The sequence below is a fragment of the Sardina pilchardus genome, chromosome 2 (genome assembly GCF_963854185.1).
Source record: "Sardina pilchardus chromosome 2, fSarPil1.1, whole genome shotgun sequence".
Taxonomy (NCBI): Eukaryota; Metazoa; Chordata; class Actinopteri; order Clupeiformes; family Clupeidae; genus Sardina; species Sardina pilchardus.
The window spans coordinates 40,701,192-40,715,884 of NC_084995.1; the positions used below are offsets into that span (position 1 = coordinate 40,701,192).

Below are 14,693 nucleotides of genomic sequence, written 5' to 3' on the forward strand. Positions count from 1 at the left end.
TGTCCTACGCCCATGACATATTTATCAGTGCGTTTCAAGGCTAACACACAAATATGGGAGACTGGCCTCTGTAAACCTTCTGGGCAAGCCTCCAGGCCTATTTTCTCTGATGTCACTGGACTCCAGTCAATTGATTTGCCCTCTAGTCGCCAGCACTTTTGACATTATATTTGCTTGGCCAACGCCTTTAATCCTCCCTGACAGCTTGTGATGTCTGGGAGTGTTTTTCCCTCTAAAAGGAGATTTGTGTTGTTTACTCCCACCATTGCGGGCAGAGTCGGGTCCTGCTGATTTCATATTACATCCTCAATTGAATTCCACCACATTGCCGAGGAGCTTCGTGCCCACCTAGTGAAAAAGCAACTATAAAATGCCCCCCACCAGCAAGCCATTATTGAAGTTGAATAATATAAAGCCTATGATGTAGTAGAGCAAATTCATTGGTGAGTGCCTTTCATTTTTCAACTAAAATAATGCCTGTCATATTTATAAATATTTATTTTAAGTTATGAACTAAACAATGATTGATTAAATAATATAATGGTAATATTAACACTCGTACATTCAGCGTAATGGCACCATCCCTACACACATTCCATAATATACTCAACAGTATGAGAACATACCTTATGCTCAACGCACAGATTGACCTACAACACAGTATATTAATCTCCACAAATATCTCTATCGGATAAAAACACAGATAATCTCACTCCATTTTAGTTGGGGTTGCACGCAGGTCAGGCATGACAGATAATCTGGATTGTGAGGTTAGGAGGTTAACGGCTAATTCTTGGGCCACTGGCCCAGCAATAGTTCCTCACAAACTCTGTCATCTCAGTTTGATTATGATGGTGGCTGCAGGGAGCTGGATTGCTTTGGCTTAGCAGCCACTGGCACTAATGTGAGAGGAGCAAACGGTGATTAAAAGCAACAGACTCTGATGAGGTGAAGATTTATTCCAATTCACACGGGACGTGATCCAAAATCTTTCCGTTCAGCATCGGAATACAATGTAGGCGTGTGGTCACAAATACTAGTATCCACTGACAAACACATCAAATGAGAATAATATGTGTAAAGACAAACGGCAAGGATTTGTCCCAGTTTCCAGTAGAAGTGGTATACACAAAATGATTTTGTTTTCCGAAATCCACATTCAAGTGTAAGTGAGTGGTCTCAAATCATGTCCACACTTCAAAACATATCACATAAGGATGAAATCATCCATTTTGATAAGTGCATTGTCTGTGCTGCACAACCACACAATATCAGTTTGATACATTGATGGTTCCTGTGTAGAAACACACTCTCTCTCTGTCTGTCTTTCCCTCTCTCTCTCTCTCTCTCTCTCTCTCTCTCTCTCTATCTCTCTTTGTTTCTCTCTCTCACACACACACACACACACACACAAACACACACTGACACACACACACACACTACCAGACAGACATACAGACAGACAAACCCACACCCACAAATACCCATACACACATACACATACACAGAACAGTGTGATCTGGAAAAACCTGAAGCAAGTGCGCCCTCATGTGGTTGACCATTGTGAATAATCCAGCACAAGCCAAACTAGGAGCTGCACTGAGCTCTTCTGTTTCTGAGTGAAAAATGCTACTTGCCAATGATATATCCATAAGACATGTTTATACATTCACACAAATAAAATATAGACACCCTCAATGAAACAGATATAGATACATGAGGATTTAATCTCAAACAAGATACTATGATATTAAAATGATAAAAAATGACCATTACAAATTGCTCTGGGAAGACTTGTGAAAAGACAGGAATAAATTAATCCTTAAAATGCCGGTGTCAGTAAAGTGCTGTGAATGTTTTGGCTGCGGGGGCGTTCACCACACCACAGCACTGGACTGTGCTGGGCACTGGGGCAACCCTGAGAGTCGGGGTACCTCTGGCGTAAGCGCTCGCCTCCCGCCGCTCCGGCATCTGCTCACCTCCAGACCGTCCCGCCCACCCCAGACACACGGAGCCCCGCGCCAGTCTGCAGGGCAGAGGGACACCACGCACACAAGGCACACTGGGAAGAGACAAGAGGACATTGGTCAGCCATGACCGGCACTCGGGTCTGACGACGGCTAACGGCTGTGCCAGGCTAAGTGAGCTGCTGCTAATAATGTACAGTAGACTATCTGAGAATCCTTCAATGAATTGTTTCAGTCTCTCACAAAAGGCAGGTCAAAAAACCTGATGGCTACTCTGAGAGTGAACTGTAAACGGGCGGGAGGAGCAGTAAGCAAGAACAAAAACTGGAAATATAAGCCTCACAGAAGCGCTTACGAAAGACTGGATGTTGCTGAGCTACACCCATCCTCTCTCCAAGACATAACACAGACACACACAACAGCTCAGTGGATTTGTCCACTGGATATGAGTGGGGTGGAGCGCCGTCGTCTTGTTCGTTTACCTTTCCCCTCTGGACTTCCTGTGGGCGCGCTGCTCTAGCCTTCACTCTCCGTGCTGTCGGAGGCGTGCTGGACCACAGGGGGCTCCACCAGGCGCTCGTAGGAGAGCACCACCATCACCTGAGCAGGGAGCAATTATGTTAGAAGGTGGGGTACTGTTGCGCTCTAGATGATAGTCTTTTTTTTAAAACAGGTGCGTCAAACTAAAACGATATCAGAAAAAAAGCAGGAAAAGTTTGCACTCTGGAGAAATTGTAGACATACGGTAAGTCTTTGCTGAAAAAGATTTTTTACTGAAGGAGAGCAGACGTTTCAGCCATTAGGCTATTCTCAATGCTCGCACTGAGAATAGCCTAAAGGAATTATGCTACCATCACCCAGGGAGAAGCAGAGTTCATCAATTTCTTACAGAGCACACAGCAACATTTGTCTGACATCTGACATTAACCGTAATTACATTTACTCATGATTGACTGACATTGTTCGGAGGATAACAGATTTAAACACTAGAGTGATATGAAGGCTGTCACACAGGGCCGGCGATGATGAACCAGTCAAACGCGACGGTGGAATTCTGTTAATCGTTTTACTGCACACACTGACAGTGGAATTCTGTTAATCGTTTTACTGCACACACTGCTGGTGCCGTGCTCACCCATCGATGCGGTGGAGATACACTGACCAGGCAGCTGTTCTCTATTATAATGTATCAAAATCGCCCTGAAAAATAGAAAGTGCCCGATGAGGCGGATTTGCCCCGTCGTTCCACTTGCCGTGTGTGTTTCCCCACTCACTTCAATAGATTCTATTCGATTTTGCCGGTCGCCCGCCGTAAATTGCCGTCGCGTCGCCGCCCGCGTGTGCAGGCCTTTAACGTGTGTGACGGAAACAGTTCCTTTCGAATTTCTATCACATGTTGTTGACACACACACATTGCCGTCTTCTATCACATGTTGACACACACACACATTTCCGTCTCCGGCATGTGCCTGTGTGCCTACGAAATCAGGCGCGCGTCACGCTGAGATCTCAGCTGTAGATCACACACTGACCATGACGAGCAGGAGGAGGGCCATCATCATGCCCAGCATCAGGTAGAGGTTCCCGGTGAGCCCTCCGGCCCACAGAGGGCCCAGGATGGTGGCCACGCCGCCTATGGAGCGCCTCACGCCCTGACTGAAGCCTTCAGACAAACACAGACAGACAAACACAGAGACAGACTCAGACAAGGGCCTGGATCTGTTTGGTAATGAATATACTGTGTGTGTGTGGGGGGGGGGTTGTTTGTATGTGTCTGTGTGTGTGTGTGTGTGTGTGTGCATGTGCGTGTCTGTGTGTACTGCACAGTGCGGGGTGCACAAAACAGTGTTACATTTTGCCATCCAACCACATGTCACTAAGCACATGAAGTAGACGGTGTGAGGATCTTTTTTCAACGTGTGCTTAGCCTACTGCCTCCTGCCTACCTTGCGTCTTCTCTGCCGTGACTTTGGAGAAGAGGGACACCGTGGCGACGGCCACGAACGGGAGCCCGAGCAGCTGCAGGAACACTCCGACGCCGAACTCGGCCAGCTCCACCGAGTACCCCCCTGCATTCAGAAACCATCCATTTATAACCTCTCAAGCAGACGTGTTTCTGCTGGCGGTAATACCCCACGGGCCATTTAACAGGTCATTACTAGCAGAGGCAACCCATCCTTTCCCACCCTCATTCTGTGGTGCTACTCCAAAACACCTCTGGGGACACGGCTCAAAAGGTCACAGCAATAGCAAGGTGCCACCACTGTACAGTCGAACTGTCAAACTACCTGCGAGTCGAGAGAAATTGGCTGCCATCTTTTTATTCACCCCGCAATAGGGCATTTTAGACGCTAATAATAACTGCTTAAGCCATTACCACTGCTGTTTCTTTATCCTCATACTCATTAAAGCTGTTATATCTTCATTAGACGAGAGGAGGGGTCTACCCGTCTGCCACTCCCCATGCTGGGCATGAGGGCTGTGCCCGTGCCAGCGGGCAGGTGTTTGCCAACCAGCCCATGGTGTGCGCCAAGGAGAGGGAGGAGGAGGGCATGGCAAAAGAAGTGCTGCCAAGTCTACAGTCTTCCCAGTCTATGTGGCTGTGGGTAGATTTGTGTTGGTCCTACCCTGAGTATGGGCAATGTAATATTTATTTGCAAAAATAGAAGTGTTCACAAGAGCATGTTTACTACCGTCTCTATTAATATTAAACTATGTGTGTGGCTGTGTGTTTTGACTCCAATTCGATGTGATTCATTACAGACCAAGAAATCCTTTGTCAAACACAGTTAGCCCTGCAGCCTTTTTTTCACTCAACACCACTACCACCACCACCACCACCCCTCCCCCCCCCCCCCAACACCAAACTGGGACTACATAATCACAGTGATGTGGGTGGTTCATGTTCCTGCAGACTCCAATCCCACAGCCTTGGCACTGGGAGGCCGGCGCTCCAATTACAGCTCGCCAAAGGAAGGAGGTAGCCGTGGAGGACCCACCTCGTGGTTTGGCCAGGAACAGGAGGCACCAGACGCAGGCCACGGCACAGATGACCAGCCCCGCGGCCAGCACGGCGCGGTCGGCCACCCGGCTGCTCAGCCAACGCACGAAGAAGAAGCCCAGTATCACCTCCACCCCGCAGAGGCTGTACATCACGCTGTTGCCAAGCTCCCCGAAGCCAAAGTAGCGCTGGGTCAAGGGGGTCACCATCGTCTGGAGCAGATGAAAGAGGCAGAAATGACAAGCCCGTGGATAACAGGGTCCGTCGGACATTTTGTATTGTTCACAGTGAAAGATTATTTCAAGGGCCAAGGATAAAGGAGAGAGTGGAGAAGAGAGAGAGAGAGGAAAATAAATCCAGAGAGGAAGGGAGACATCGGCACAGAGAACGGAGATCCTTCAAGGTGACAGAGATGGAGCCTTCACTGATTGAGTGGGGATTCCCCAGCAATTTTCCAACTGATAGCTCTCACCTCCAATGCAGTCTGGTTGAAGAGTGTTATAAATTGGGTGGTGAGGAGCACGATTACTTCTTCTCTCAGGAACTCTGGGAGGAGAGATAGAAAGAGAGAAAGAAAGAGAGAGAACAAGAATGAGGGAGAGAGCAAGAGAGAGAGAGAATGAATGAAGAATAAAGCGAGAGAGGGAGAGAGAGAGTAAAAAACTGTTGAAGAGGGAGCGGCACAAGAGAAGCAAAGCGATCGAAACGCACACTTCACACTCCTGACAACCCGTTTCTCTCAAAACCAACAACGGAGGAGATAAAAGACCGCTCTTTCGTTTCCCCCGAAAACAAAGCGAGGAACTTCCCCCAAGCCTACAGTACCTTTCCTGGCGCTGAAGTCTTCAAAGGGATCGGGCTCCTCAGCCTTCGGGGAAGCGGGCGAGGAGGGTGGGGGAGGGGAGAGGCGTCCGGGGGAGCACTGCGCCTCCGACTCCTGCTGGGGATCGACGATGACAGCACCGTAGGTGTCCGCCGGCTCCTCCTCGGCACCCATTAGCGGCTCCTCTTCCTCGCCGTCGTCGGCCTGCTGCTGCTGCTGCTGCTGCTTGGGTCGGACCACCGTCTGCAGCTCGCTGCTCTCCGCGGGGGACAGGTCCCAGTACAGCAGGGCCACCGCCAGCTGCAGCAGCAGCCACATGCCACACATGAAGAGCTGAGGGGGGCAGAGGGCCGGGAGCAATGTCACACACACACACACACACACACACGTGCGCGCACACACACACACACACACACACGTGCGCGCACACACACACACACACACACACGTGCGCGCGCACACACACACACACACACACACACACACATACACACACGCACACACACATGCACACACATGCACACGCACATGCACACGCACACACACATGCACACACACACAGACACACACACACATACACACACACGCACACACATTAGAGTGTCATCATAACAGTCTATTGTAATGTCGACATTAGCAGTGGCAGTGAAATGTAATTATTCACACATGAGCAGCCCCATGCGAGAGGGGGTATAATGGGGGTTTGTAACTGTACTCATTTTCCCCATTGATTTTTTTCACCCTTTAATTGCTGTTGTAGGAGAGGGCCCTTAGCCCATTTCCAGGACATTAGGCATCTTTAGGGATGTGTGAAAGCTGACCCTGAGGTAAGTTAACTGGAGGGTCATTACACTCACACCATACTGAATAGCAAATGGTGCAAGCAACCGTACTGATACACACTTGAAAATATGAATAACATAGTAATATGCCCACAGTGTTGTAAACTGATAACTTGTAGCCTGGAAAGTCAGCCCAAAGGTGGACCCATCCACAAAATCTGAGGTCGGGAAGTCTGACCAGAATTGAGTATGACGACATCAAGTTAGATAACTTGTGCTTCTTCAATCAATGAGAAATGTAACAACTAATTTTGCAGAAATGGGTTTTAGGATATTGTCCTATGGGTGTCCTATTACTGTAAGTCCGAGAAGTCAAAGTGGACATACATTATGTAAAAGTTTGAATGGTATTGCCCTTAACACTTTCCTCAAGAGCTGCATATCAGCATGTTTGGTGGACACCAATCATGATAAAGCAAAATGAATTTGTTCTGAAAGGGAGGGTTTATCTGATTTTGGCCTTACCCCGGGTGAAGTGTACTTGTTCACCACGAAGGGCCCAAGTTTGAAATCACATAGCCTCAGAAAGATGTTGAAAGCTGGGCCTAAATCGGAGACAGTGCAAGAGACAAAGTCAGCATTAGATGAGTGGACTGTCCACTAAATAATAATGCTGTCCTGTCCTGTGTAAGGCATTTAATAACTCATAGCATTCAAAGAGACCAAAATGTTCATAAAGCACATTCAATGTCCTGTGTGCTTTTCAGTAGTGAACAAAAGAAAGGAAAGCCTGTTTAGAGTAACTGGTCAGGCACATTATCAGTCACTTCACCACAAGATAATCAACTGATTAACTTATTAACTAACCAAATAAGTCAGAATCTGTGCAACCTCATTACAGGACAGAACAAAGCAACAGGGGTGAGAGCGACACATTTCAACTTCATGATCCTCACGCATCACACTTCATGAAAGCAATAGCATAGGACAAAAGGAACTGACCAATAAGGAGCCCGGCCTGGCGGCACGCCATAATGGCAGCGAAGACCTGAGCGCGTTCCCCTGAGACAGTGTTGCGTGTCAGGTACCCAAAGATGGAGGAGCCTGCTCCTGCACCAATACCTATCAGGAGACATGGAGGCAAATGGCAGACGTAAACACACACTCTACTGTGCAAGATTCAACATTCAGCACTACTAGGCAGGCATAGTGGTTCAGTGTATGTGTCATGTGTGGTATGTGGTATATGTGTATTTTAATAGCAAATACAGAAGTGATAGGATGATAATCACATGGAAATGATATGATGAATAATTACTACTTTACTGCCAATGGCTGCTTCGTGAATTAGGTTATGTCTACCATGAACAATCTGATCAATAAACATCACCTGCAACAAGTCGGCTTGACAACAACAGCCACTTCGAATAACCAAGAAAATACATGAAATTACCTGAGGGAAAGAGAGCAGATGTTAACATTGTATATGGCTACCACATTTCACAGTATTCATCTGCTGACAGTATAGGCTCCTATAATGCAACCCCACATAGTCTCATCCTTGCAGAGAGCCTCAAGCAATCGATCATCTGAGGCCAACAAGTGAAGAAAGGTACCTTGTGTTCATGCTCATGTGATTTGGACACACGTCTAAGTTCCGTGAAGTGCAATTATACTAACCTACTATCTCGAAGACGTTGGCGAGGAGGAGGATGGTCTTTGTTTTACGAGTCCTGTCGGACCAGTGACCAAATAGTGGTCCTGATAACAATCCACTTAAACTGAATGCTGATAGACCCAAACCTAAAAAAAATGGTGGCGCATCAAGTATCTGAAGATACCTCCATATTGTGGGGAGGATGACCGCTAAAAAAAAGGAGAAATGGTAGAAGTAACGTTAAATGACCAGGTTTAAACTTGACACTGACCCTATAATTTATTAGACTATAGGCTAGGTTTTTGTTTGTTTGTTTGTTTGTTAATTAGGCTATTAGGATAGAAAATTACAGCTAGTGTTCTCCAATATAACACAGCCAGGACTAACATTAGTTAAATTGTATAATAGCAGGCCTAAATTAGGCTACAATCCAAACAATAGCCTAGGCTTTAGACGGAATAACATGTTACAAACAAAACACAACAACATAACAACTCACCATACTCAATCCCACTCAATAGAAATATTAATCCAATGGTGATAAATGAGAGTTTTTTCTTTTGTTGGGTATCCATCCGTTTGTTTGAACGTTTTCCCTATTGACGCATTAACATTTGCCACTCACTACATTGTGGTCTCTGCACATCCTCTTCTTTCGGGACCAATTGGTTGAATGGAAGACACAACGTTTCTAATTTGCCTACAAGCTGGGCTTTTTGTCCAGCTGTTTAACACAGGCCACTGTATTCGATTCCCCTGCACTCGCGCAGGCGGTTATATTTGGAAGAAAACAACTCAACGTTGATCATGTAAGAATTTACTCTGAATAAAGTTACCTAGTTGGGATATGCGAGAGCAGTTCGATAACCTAATTACTAACTCATAAACTAGGTCTTCAAATTAGTTGAATTCCATACCCACATTTTTTTTTCTTTTTTTTTCTCTGAAAATTAGGTTAGCGTTACAGTTTTCCACATTTCAAGGTTTGTATCCAAACAGAACCTACTTTTTTTACTGGCGAATGTTATTCTAAAAATGAGCCTAAATTCTCGAATTACGTGTGTGCATAATTCATGATACAGTCAGGCTGGATTTCAACTCACTCACTGGGAGAATGACGATCAAATAGCCTGTCGTAGCCTAGCTACTGAGGAGTCACTCCTCGTTGCAAATAATTCTAGGCGCTTGCCAAAAGAACCCATGTGTGATTAGGCGGAGCCCATCAATGGTGGCGCATTTCGCTGCAGAGTCAGCCACCTTACTTTTTTTTTTATAGAAGTAGGCCTAGGCCTAGACCTAGATCATCCATGTCCTATAAACATGCCCTATGTTCCATGTCTAATTTTGCCAGGTTAGGGTAGTGAGTTGTGCCCGTTTTTACTTAAAGTGACAATGATAGTAGGCTACTGCTTCAAACTACAATAGCCTATGCGCATATATTTCAGGATGTGGTGCATCTCTGGGAACAATCATTTTCGATCTGAAATATAGTATTTCAGGAATATAGCTTTCTAGAAAAAAAAACAATTGTCTGTGGCACAACTTGCCCCTAGGCAAGGTAAGTTGTGCCTTTGGAGAGAATGCATTGGGGTAAATTGTGCCATTGATTATTGAAGTTAAATAGTACATTTTAAACTCAGAAGCTGCAATGCTTTATAAAAACTAGACTAATTCAATACAAAAATGCTAATTTAAGGTTTATTCAAAGTTATTTTTACAACATCAACATGTTCCCTTTCTCTGCAAAAATCTGCTTGGGGATCTGCACCGTCGTCACACCAGTTTCATCTATGTTGTAGATCTTGTGTGGTGGAAAGTTAAACCAGAAATGAGATTTAAGTTTTGTTGAGAAGTTTCAGTTTTAAGTAATTGGATTTACAGTTTCAGTTTTAAGTAATTGGATGTTGTGTAGATGTCAACTCTGCCACTGATAGTACCTGATGTTCCCCCTCTCCTACCTGGCTTCCTGGTCAGTGTGTGTGTGTGTGTGAGAGAGAGAGAGAGAGAGAGAGAGAGAGAGAGAGAGTGTGTGTGTGTTAGAGAGTATGAGGGAGTAGTCTTCTCTTTCACTGCTCTGTCTGTGTCCTGAGGAGTGGAAGCCCTGCCTGTCTTCAGTTCCTCTTATAACTCTGTGGCATGATGGTAGATATATTTCTATTTTTGGGCTAAAATGAAGAATGCCACATAGTTTTAGTGATAACATTTAAGAATAAAATGCACAATTACAGTACATCATCATCCATCAGTTAACATCATATTAGCTGTATAGACTCACAAAGCTTACCAAAGCACTAAAACATATGTGAAATGTTTCAAACTTGTCTACTGTTCAGATGCAACAATACAAAATCAGACATTTTACTTTGAAAGACAAAAAAAGGAGGTTTTTTTTAACTTAGATGGCTGGGTCTTCAAAAATGTGTCGTCACAGGACCAATTTCTCCTATGGTTCTAGAAACAGGGGGTGGCACAGCTTCCCCGCTGGCACAAATCACCCCACTCTCCCCTCTTGCTATTCAGCAGATGCATTTGTCCAAAGCCACATACACATAAAAACAATACAATAATTAATTTAACTGTGAACAAATTCAAAAAGTTGGTCAGACTACAGTAGGGAGAATAGCAAGATAAACTATTTAACAATATCAATTCAAGCAACAACCTAAATACAATAAACAATTAATATTTTAACAAGATATTTCCAGTCTCCTACCCCTCCTTAAAGAATAAGGATTTTGAATTTTGAAAAACATTAATATATAACATAATCTTGCTCTTTTCTCAGACTGATATGTTACTGTTCATAAGCTCATGCACGCCGCTGTTGCCCCAGGTGATTGCAGTGGATGAAGTGCAGCAGGTGCCAAGCACATGCTTTTAAAATGTTGTTATTCTTAACCAGAAACATGGCATAAATAATAAATGTTATTTGATGTGCATCCTATCAATTATGAAAGGACTGAGTAGTTATAAACCCAGAGGTTTGATGTTTTTCTGACATACAAAAATCTTGTCATAATGGAAAGGAGACGGTGGAGAACACAAGTATTAAGGTAAGGTACCTACATGTTCAGTTAGAAATGAATTAAATATATATATTTTTTAAATGAACCCCTTATTAAAATAGATATGTAGGCTACTTCTGCCAAATCTGTGACATTAAGTATAATTTAACTCTCCACCAAGCAAATCAATATGGGTGTTAACTTGTTTATTCAATGAATCTAGAATATCTATGACAGTTTTGCCAACAGTTCTTTCTCAACCATCTAGAAGACACCGTCATTAGTACAATCAGAAACAGGTTGACTGCTGTTGGCTTTTGCAGCTGCATCTCACAGAGCATGCACCAATGCACAACGACTTTAATGGCAGGCTACGCACACAGTCCAGTGGGATGCAATTATGAACTTACCTGGCGATGTTCGGTGTTTCTATAGAAACTCAGAGCTGTGGCAGCTGTGCTCAGGTGAGCAGTGGCTGAATGTTTATACCTCCACAAGTTTCCAGCCAGGGTGTGAGGTGCAGGCAACCCCCATGGGTGTTCCCTGCTATGGCACAAACACAACCGCCATATCAGACCAGAGTCTGATGCCAAGCAGGTATGCAGAGGTTCTCCATTTGCCAGAGGGTGCAGAGATTTGGGGTCGCACAGCACTCCCCATCCTACTTCTCTTGGGGGTCAGAGTAGGGATGATTGTGACCGCACACTCCCCGAGGGGTTCCTTCAGCGTCCCTGTTAACATCAACTTGCAGGCTCGGAGACGCCAGACGCGGTAAGGGTGGAATCCACCGCGAGTGAATTGTTTTGTGTTTGTTGACAGTTCACTCTCATTTAGGTATCCATCAGTAGTGTAGGAGTTGGTATATTGAAAAGCAGAAATGCTCTCTCTGAAAGTGTTAGGCTGAGGAGCTCAGAATTGGGATGTCTGTTGTAGAAAGCTCTTCATCTTGGTGACTCATCAACATGAAAAGAAAAGAGACTCCGGTGTGGTTTTGAGGTGTTGTCTCTGGAAATTGGGCTTTTGGAGTTTCTCGGCTGTAATAATGAGCCTTTTGGGAGGGTGTCTCATGTGTTTGCCTGCCTGCAGTGACAGATATGAATGTGTGTCATATTGGATCCACCTCTATTTTCTCACACTTTAGTCATTGCAATTGTCCTGAGCATTCAAATGTGCACCAATTTTTTGGAGGGCAGTAGGCTACAGTATATGTGCACCTCATACACATGGTTGTGTATACTTTTTTGAATTAGAATACTCCATCTTTCTAACAGAAGACATTACAGAAAAGAGAGAGAGAGAGAGAGAGAGAGAGAGAGAGAGACATCACCATTACTACACAACCTCATTATGCAATATTTCTCTTTACTTTGCAATATTTCTCTTTACCTCTTCACTGTCTCTGCATCATAGTGGAACGTTGTATAAAGGCCAGAGTCAGGGGTCCCGGAGGAAGTGTGGCAATGCCCAGGATGGCCACTGCAGTGAGAGGGCCAAGCCCCAGACACTGCTGTCCACTGTAGGGGACGAGAGGGCCATACTCCTGGGATTCACCATGATGGCTTTTTCCATCCTCATGTACTTTGTTGTGGGGATCGCAATGGTCAAACCTCATCTCCAGAGGTTGGTCTTTGTGAGTGTGTGTGTGTGTGTGTGTGTGTGTGTGTGTGTGTGTGAGAGAGAGAGAGAGAGAGGTCTTACATATGTTTTTATTATTGTCATGGTGTTATGTAGAACATGTGGTTACCGGTAAATGTTTTTATTAATAATCCAGTAGGTTTTTTTCCAATGTAGGCTACTGAACACATACTGAATTTGTGAAGTGCAATATTCTATCTAGTTTACTTAGCTGTCCCTTAACTGTTCCAATATCCTACCAAAGATCCTTGATTGCTCTGCTTTAACTCTCTCTGAGTCTACTCTTCCTTTTCTAGTTTACTTAACTGTCCAATGTCATGTTTAATCATAGCTTATTGGTGTGCAATTTCCATAAGTCCTTCAGTAACACGTGTTTGCTGGCCGTCAGTAATTCTCCCTGATTAATGACTTAGCGACTGGGGTGAGGAGGTCAACTGCACCGTGACCCAAGCTTACATTCTGGAGGAGTGGGCTGACTGCAGAGGCCTGGCTACATTCCCTTGCCTGCAAGTCTTTGTCAACGTCTCTGTCAACGTCTCTTCCTCCCAAATAAAGGCTCGCCTGCACTACGATGAAAAATCCATTAACCTGAACCCAGAGGTAGAACAATCTAGAAGCTTCTCTGTTCACAGACGTCATTTATGTACAGTATGAATAACATTGGAAACTGAACTTTAAGTAAACAGCATATTTGAGTTTTGCAGTAACTTGACATGCATATTACTGTTTAGCACAACTGTATTCATTCATTTGATCAGCCGATGAATGCGGTATAATCATGGCTTCTGGTATAATCATGGCTTCTCAGAGTCATAGGAGGGCATTTTCTCTTTGCGTCTCCTCGATTCATTGATTCCAACAAAGCCTTCTTATGCTCTAGTGTTTCTACACGCCCAAGTGCCAGCGTAATGAGTCAGACCTGCTGCAGGAGGCCAGGAAGATCAAACAGTATCTGGACGCGCAGTGCGGCGAGGCCCTGCGGTGCCGCTTCAGCGCCTGGCGCTACTCGGAGGACGCCATATTGTACAGGAAGTGCAACAGGTGGCTGACGCTGTGGTACCTGCTGTGGCCCAGCCTCATGCTGGGCGGGGGGGTGCTGCTGGTGGGCCTGATCAAGCTCAACCAGAGGCTGGCTCACCTGTGCGCCGAGCTGGCGGGCGAGGGGGCCCGGGGGGCCCAGACGGCGCTCGTGAGCGGGAGACTGTACCAGCTGCTGAGCTGGAGGCGCGGGAGCAGCGACTTCTCTCCGCAGGAGGGGCCCACGGGCCGAGGCCCGAGCCACTCGCTGCCCCAATCACAGAGCCACTGAAATCAGCAATATGCCCACTGTGTCTTAGACATTTTCTGCAATTAAGAGATTAACTTTGAGGTGACCTTTATAATGCACTGCCATAGGGATACTGCATTTACTGGGACACAAGGGCACACACGCACAGTCTTATCCAAAATAATGCACATTACCATGAGAGAATGGGGACAGTTTCTCCTATGGAAAACAATACTATCTGTATTCAACGTCGGATACATTATATAACAGGCCACATTTCCATCATAAAAAAGACCAGAAAACATTACAATTTGTAATTTATTGTGAAAATAACTGTTTGGTTACAGAAATGCATACCCTGAAAATATAAATATGTATAAATATTCTTACAAGCAAGAAACAAGACATTGAGACATTGTGCACATCAATTTGATGTCAAAGTCCTATTCACATTAGAGAGACATTTTTTTTTTTTTTTTGGACAATGCAAAATCACTCTGAAAGCCTTATTCTGTAGTATGTCATGAAGAGGTTATATTTTAAAGGACACTAGAAC

At 45.0% G+C, this 14,693-nt stretch overlaps 2 protein-coding genes across 3 annotated transcripts; one reads left to right on the forward strand and one right to left on the reverse strand.

The window, feature by feature from the left end:
* Window positions 1-1,634: 1,634 nt before the first annotated feature.
* mfsd8l2 (major facilitator superfamily domain containing 8-like 2) lies at window positions 1,635-9,322 on the reverse strand. Of its 2 annotated transcripts, XM_062515581.1 has the most exons (12): window positions 8,730-9,322; window positions 8,254-8,439; window positions 7,964-8,026; window positions 7,576-7,695; window positions 7,099-7,178; window positions 5,794-6,124; window positions 5,441-5,514; window positions 4,967-5,180; window positions 3,914-4,036; window positions 3,500-3,630; window positions 2,450-2,567; window positions 1,636-2,062 (listed from the first exon to the last, which is right to left on the reverse strand). In XM_062515581.1, exons 1-11 carry the CDS (start codon window positions 8,803-8,805, stop codon window positions 2,484-2,486), a joined length of 1,482 nt encoding a protein of 493 aa, XP_062371565.1. In that variant the 5' UTR covers window positions 8,806-9,322; the 3' UTR covers window positions 1,636-2,062; window positions 2,450-2,483. The 2 variants fall into 2 exon arrangements, with proteins under 2 accessions (XP_062371574.1, XP_062371565.1); XM_062515590.1 differs by lacking the exon at window positions 7,964-8,026 and having other exon boundaries at window positions 1,635-2,062.
* A 2,601-nt stretch (window positions 9,323-11,923) lies between these two features.
* kcnmb3 (potassium calcium-activated channel subfamily M regulatory beta subunit 3) lies at window positions 11,924-14,179 on the forward strand. The gene is made up of 4 exons (XM_062552615.1): window positions 11,924-12,006; window positions 12,646-12,855; window positions 13,284-13,470; window positions 13,751-14,179. The coding sequence occupies exons 1-4, from the start codon at window positions 11,924-11,926 to the stop codon at window positions 14,177-14,179; spliced, it is 909 nt and encodes a 302-aa protein (XP_062408599.1).
* Window positions 14,180-14,693: the final 514 nt, after the last annotated feature.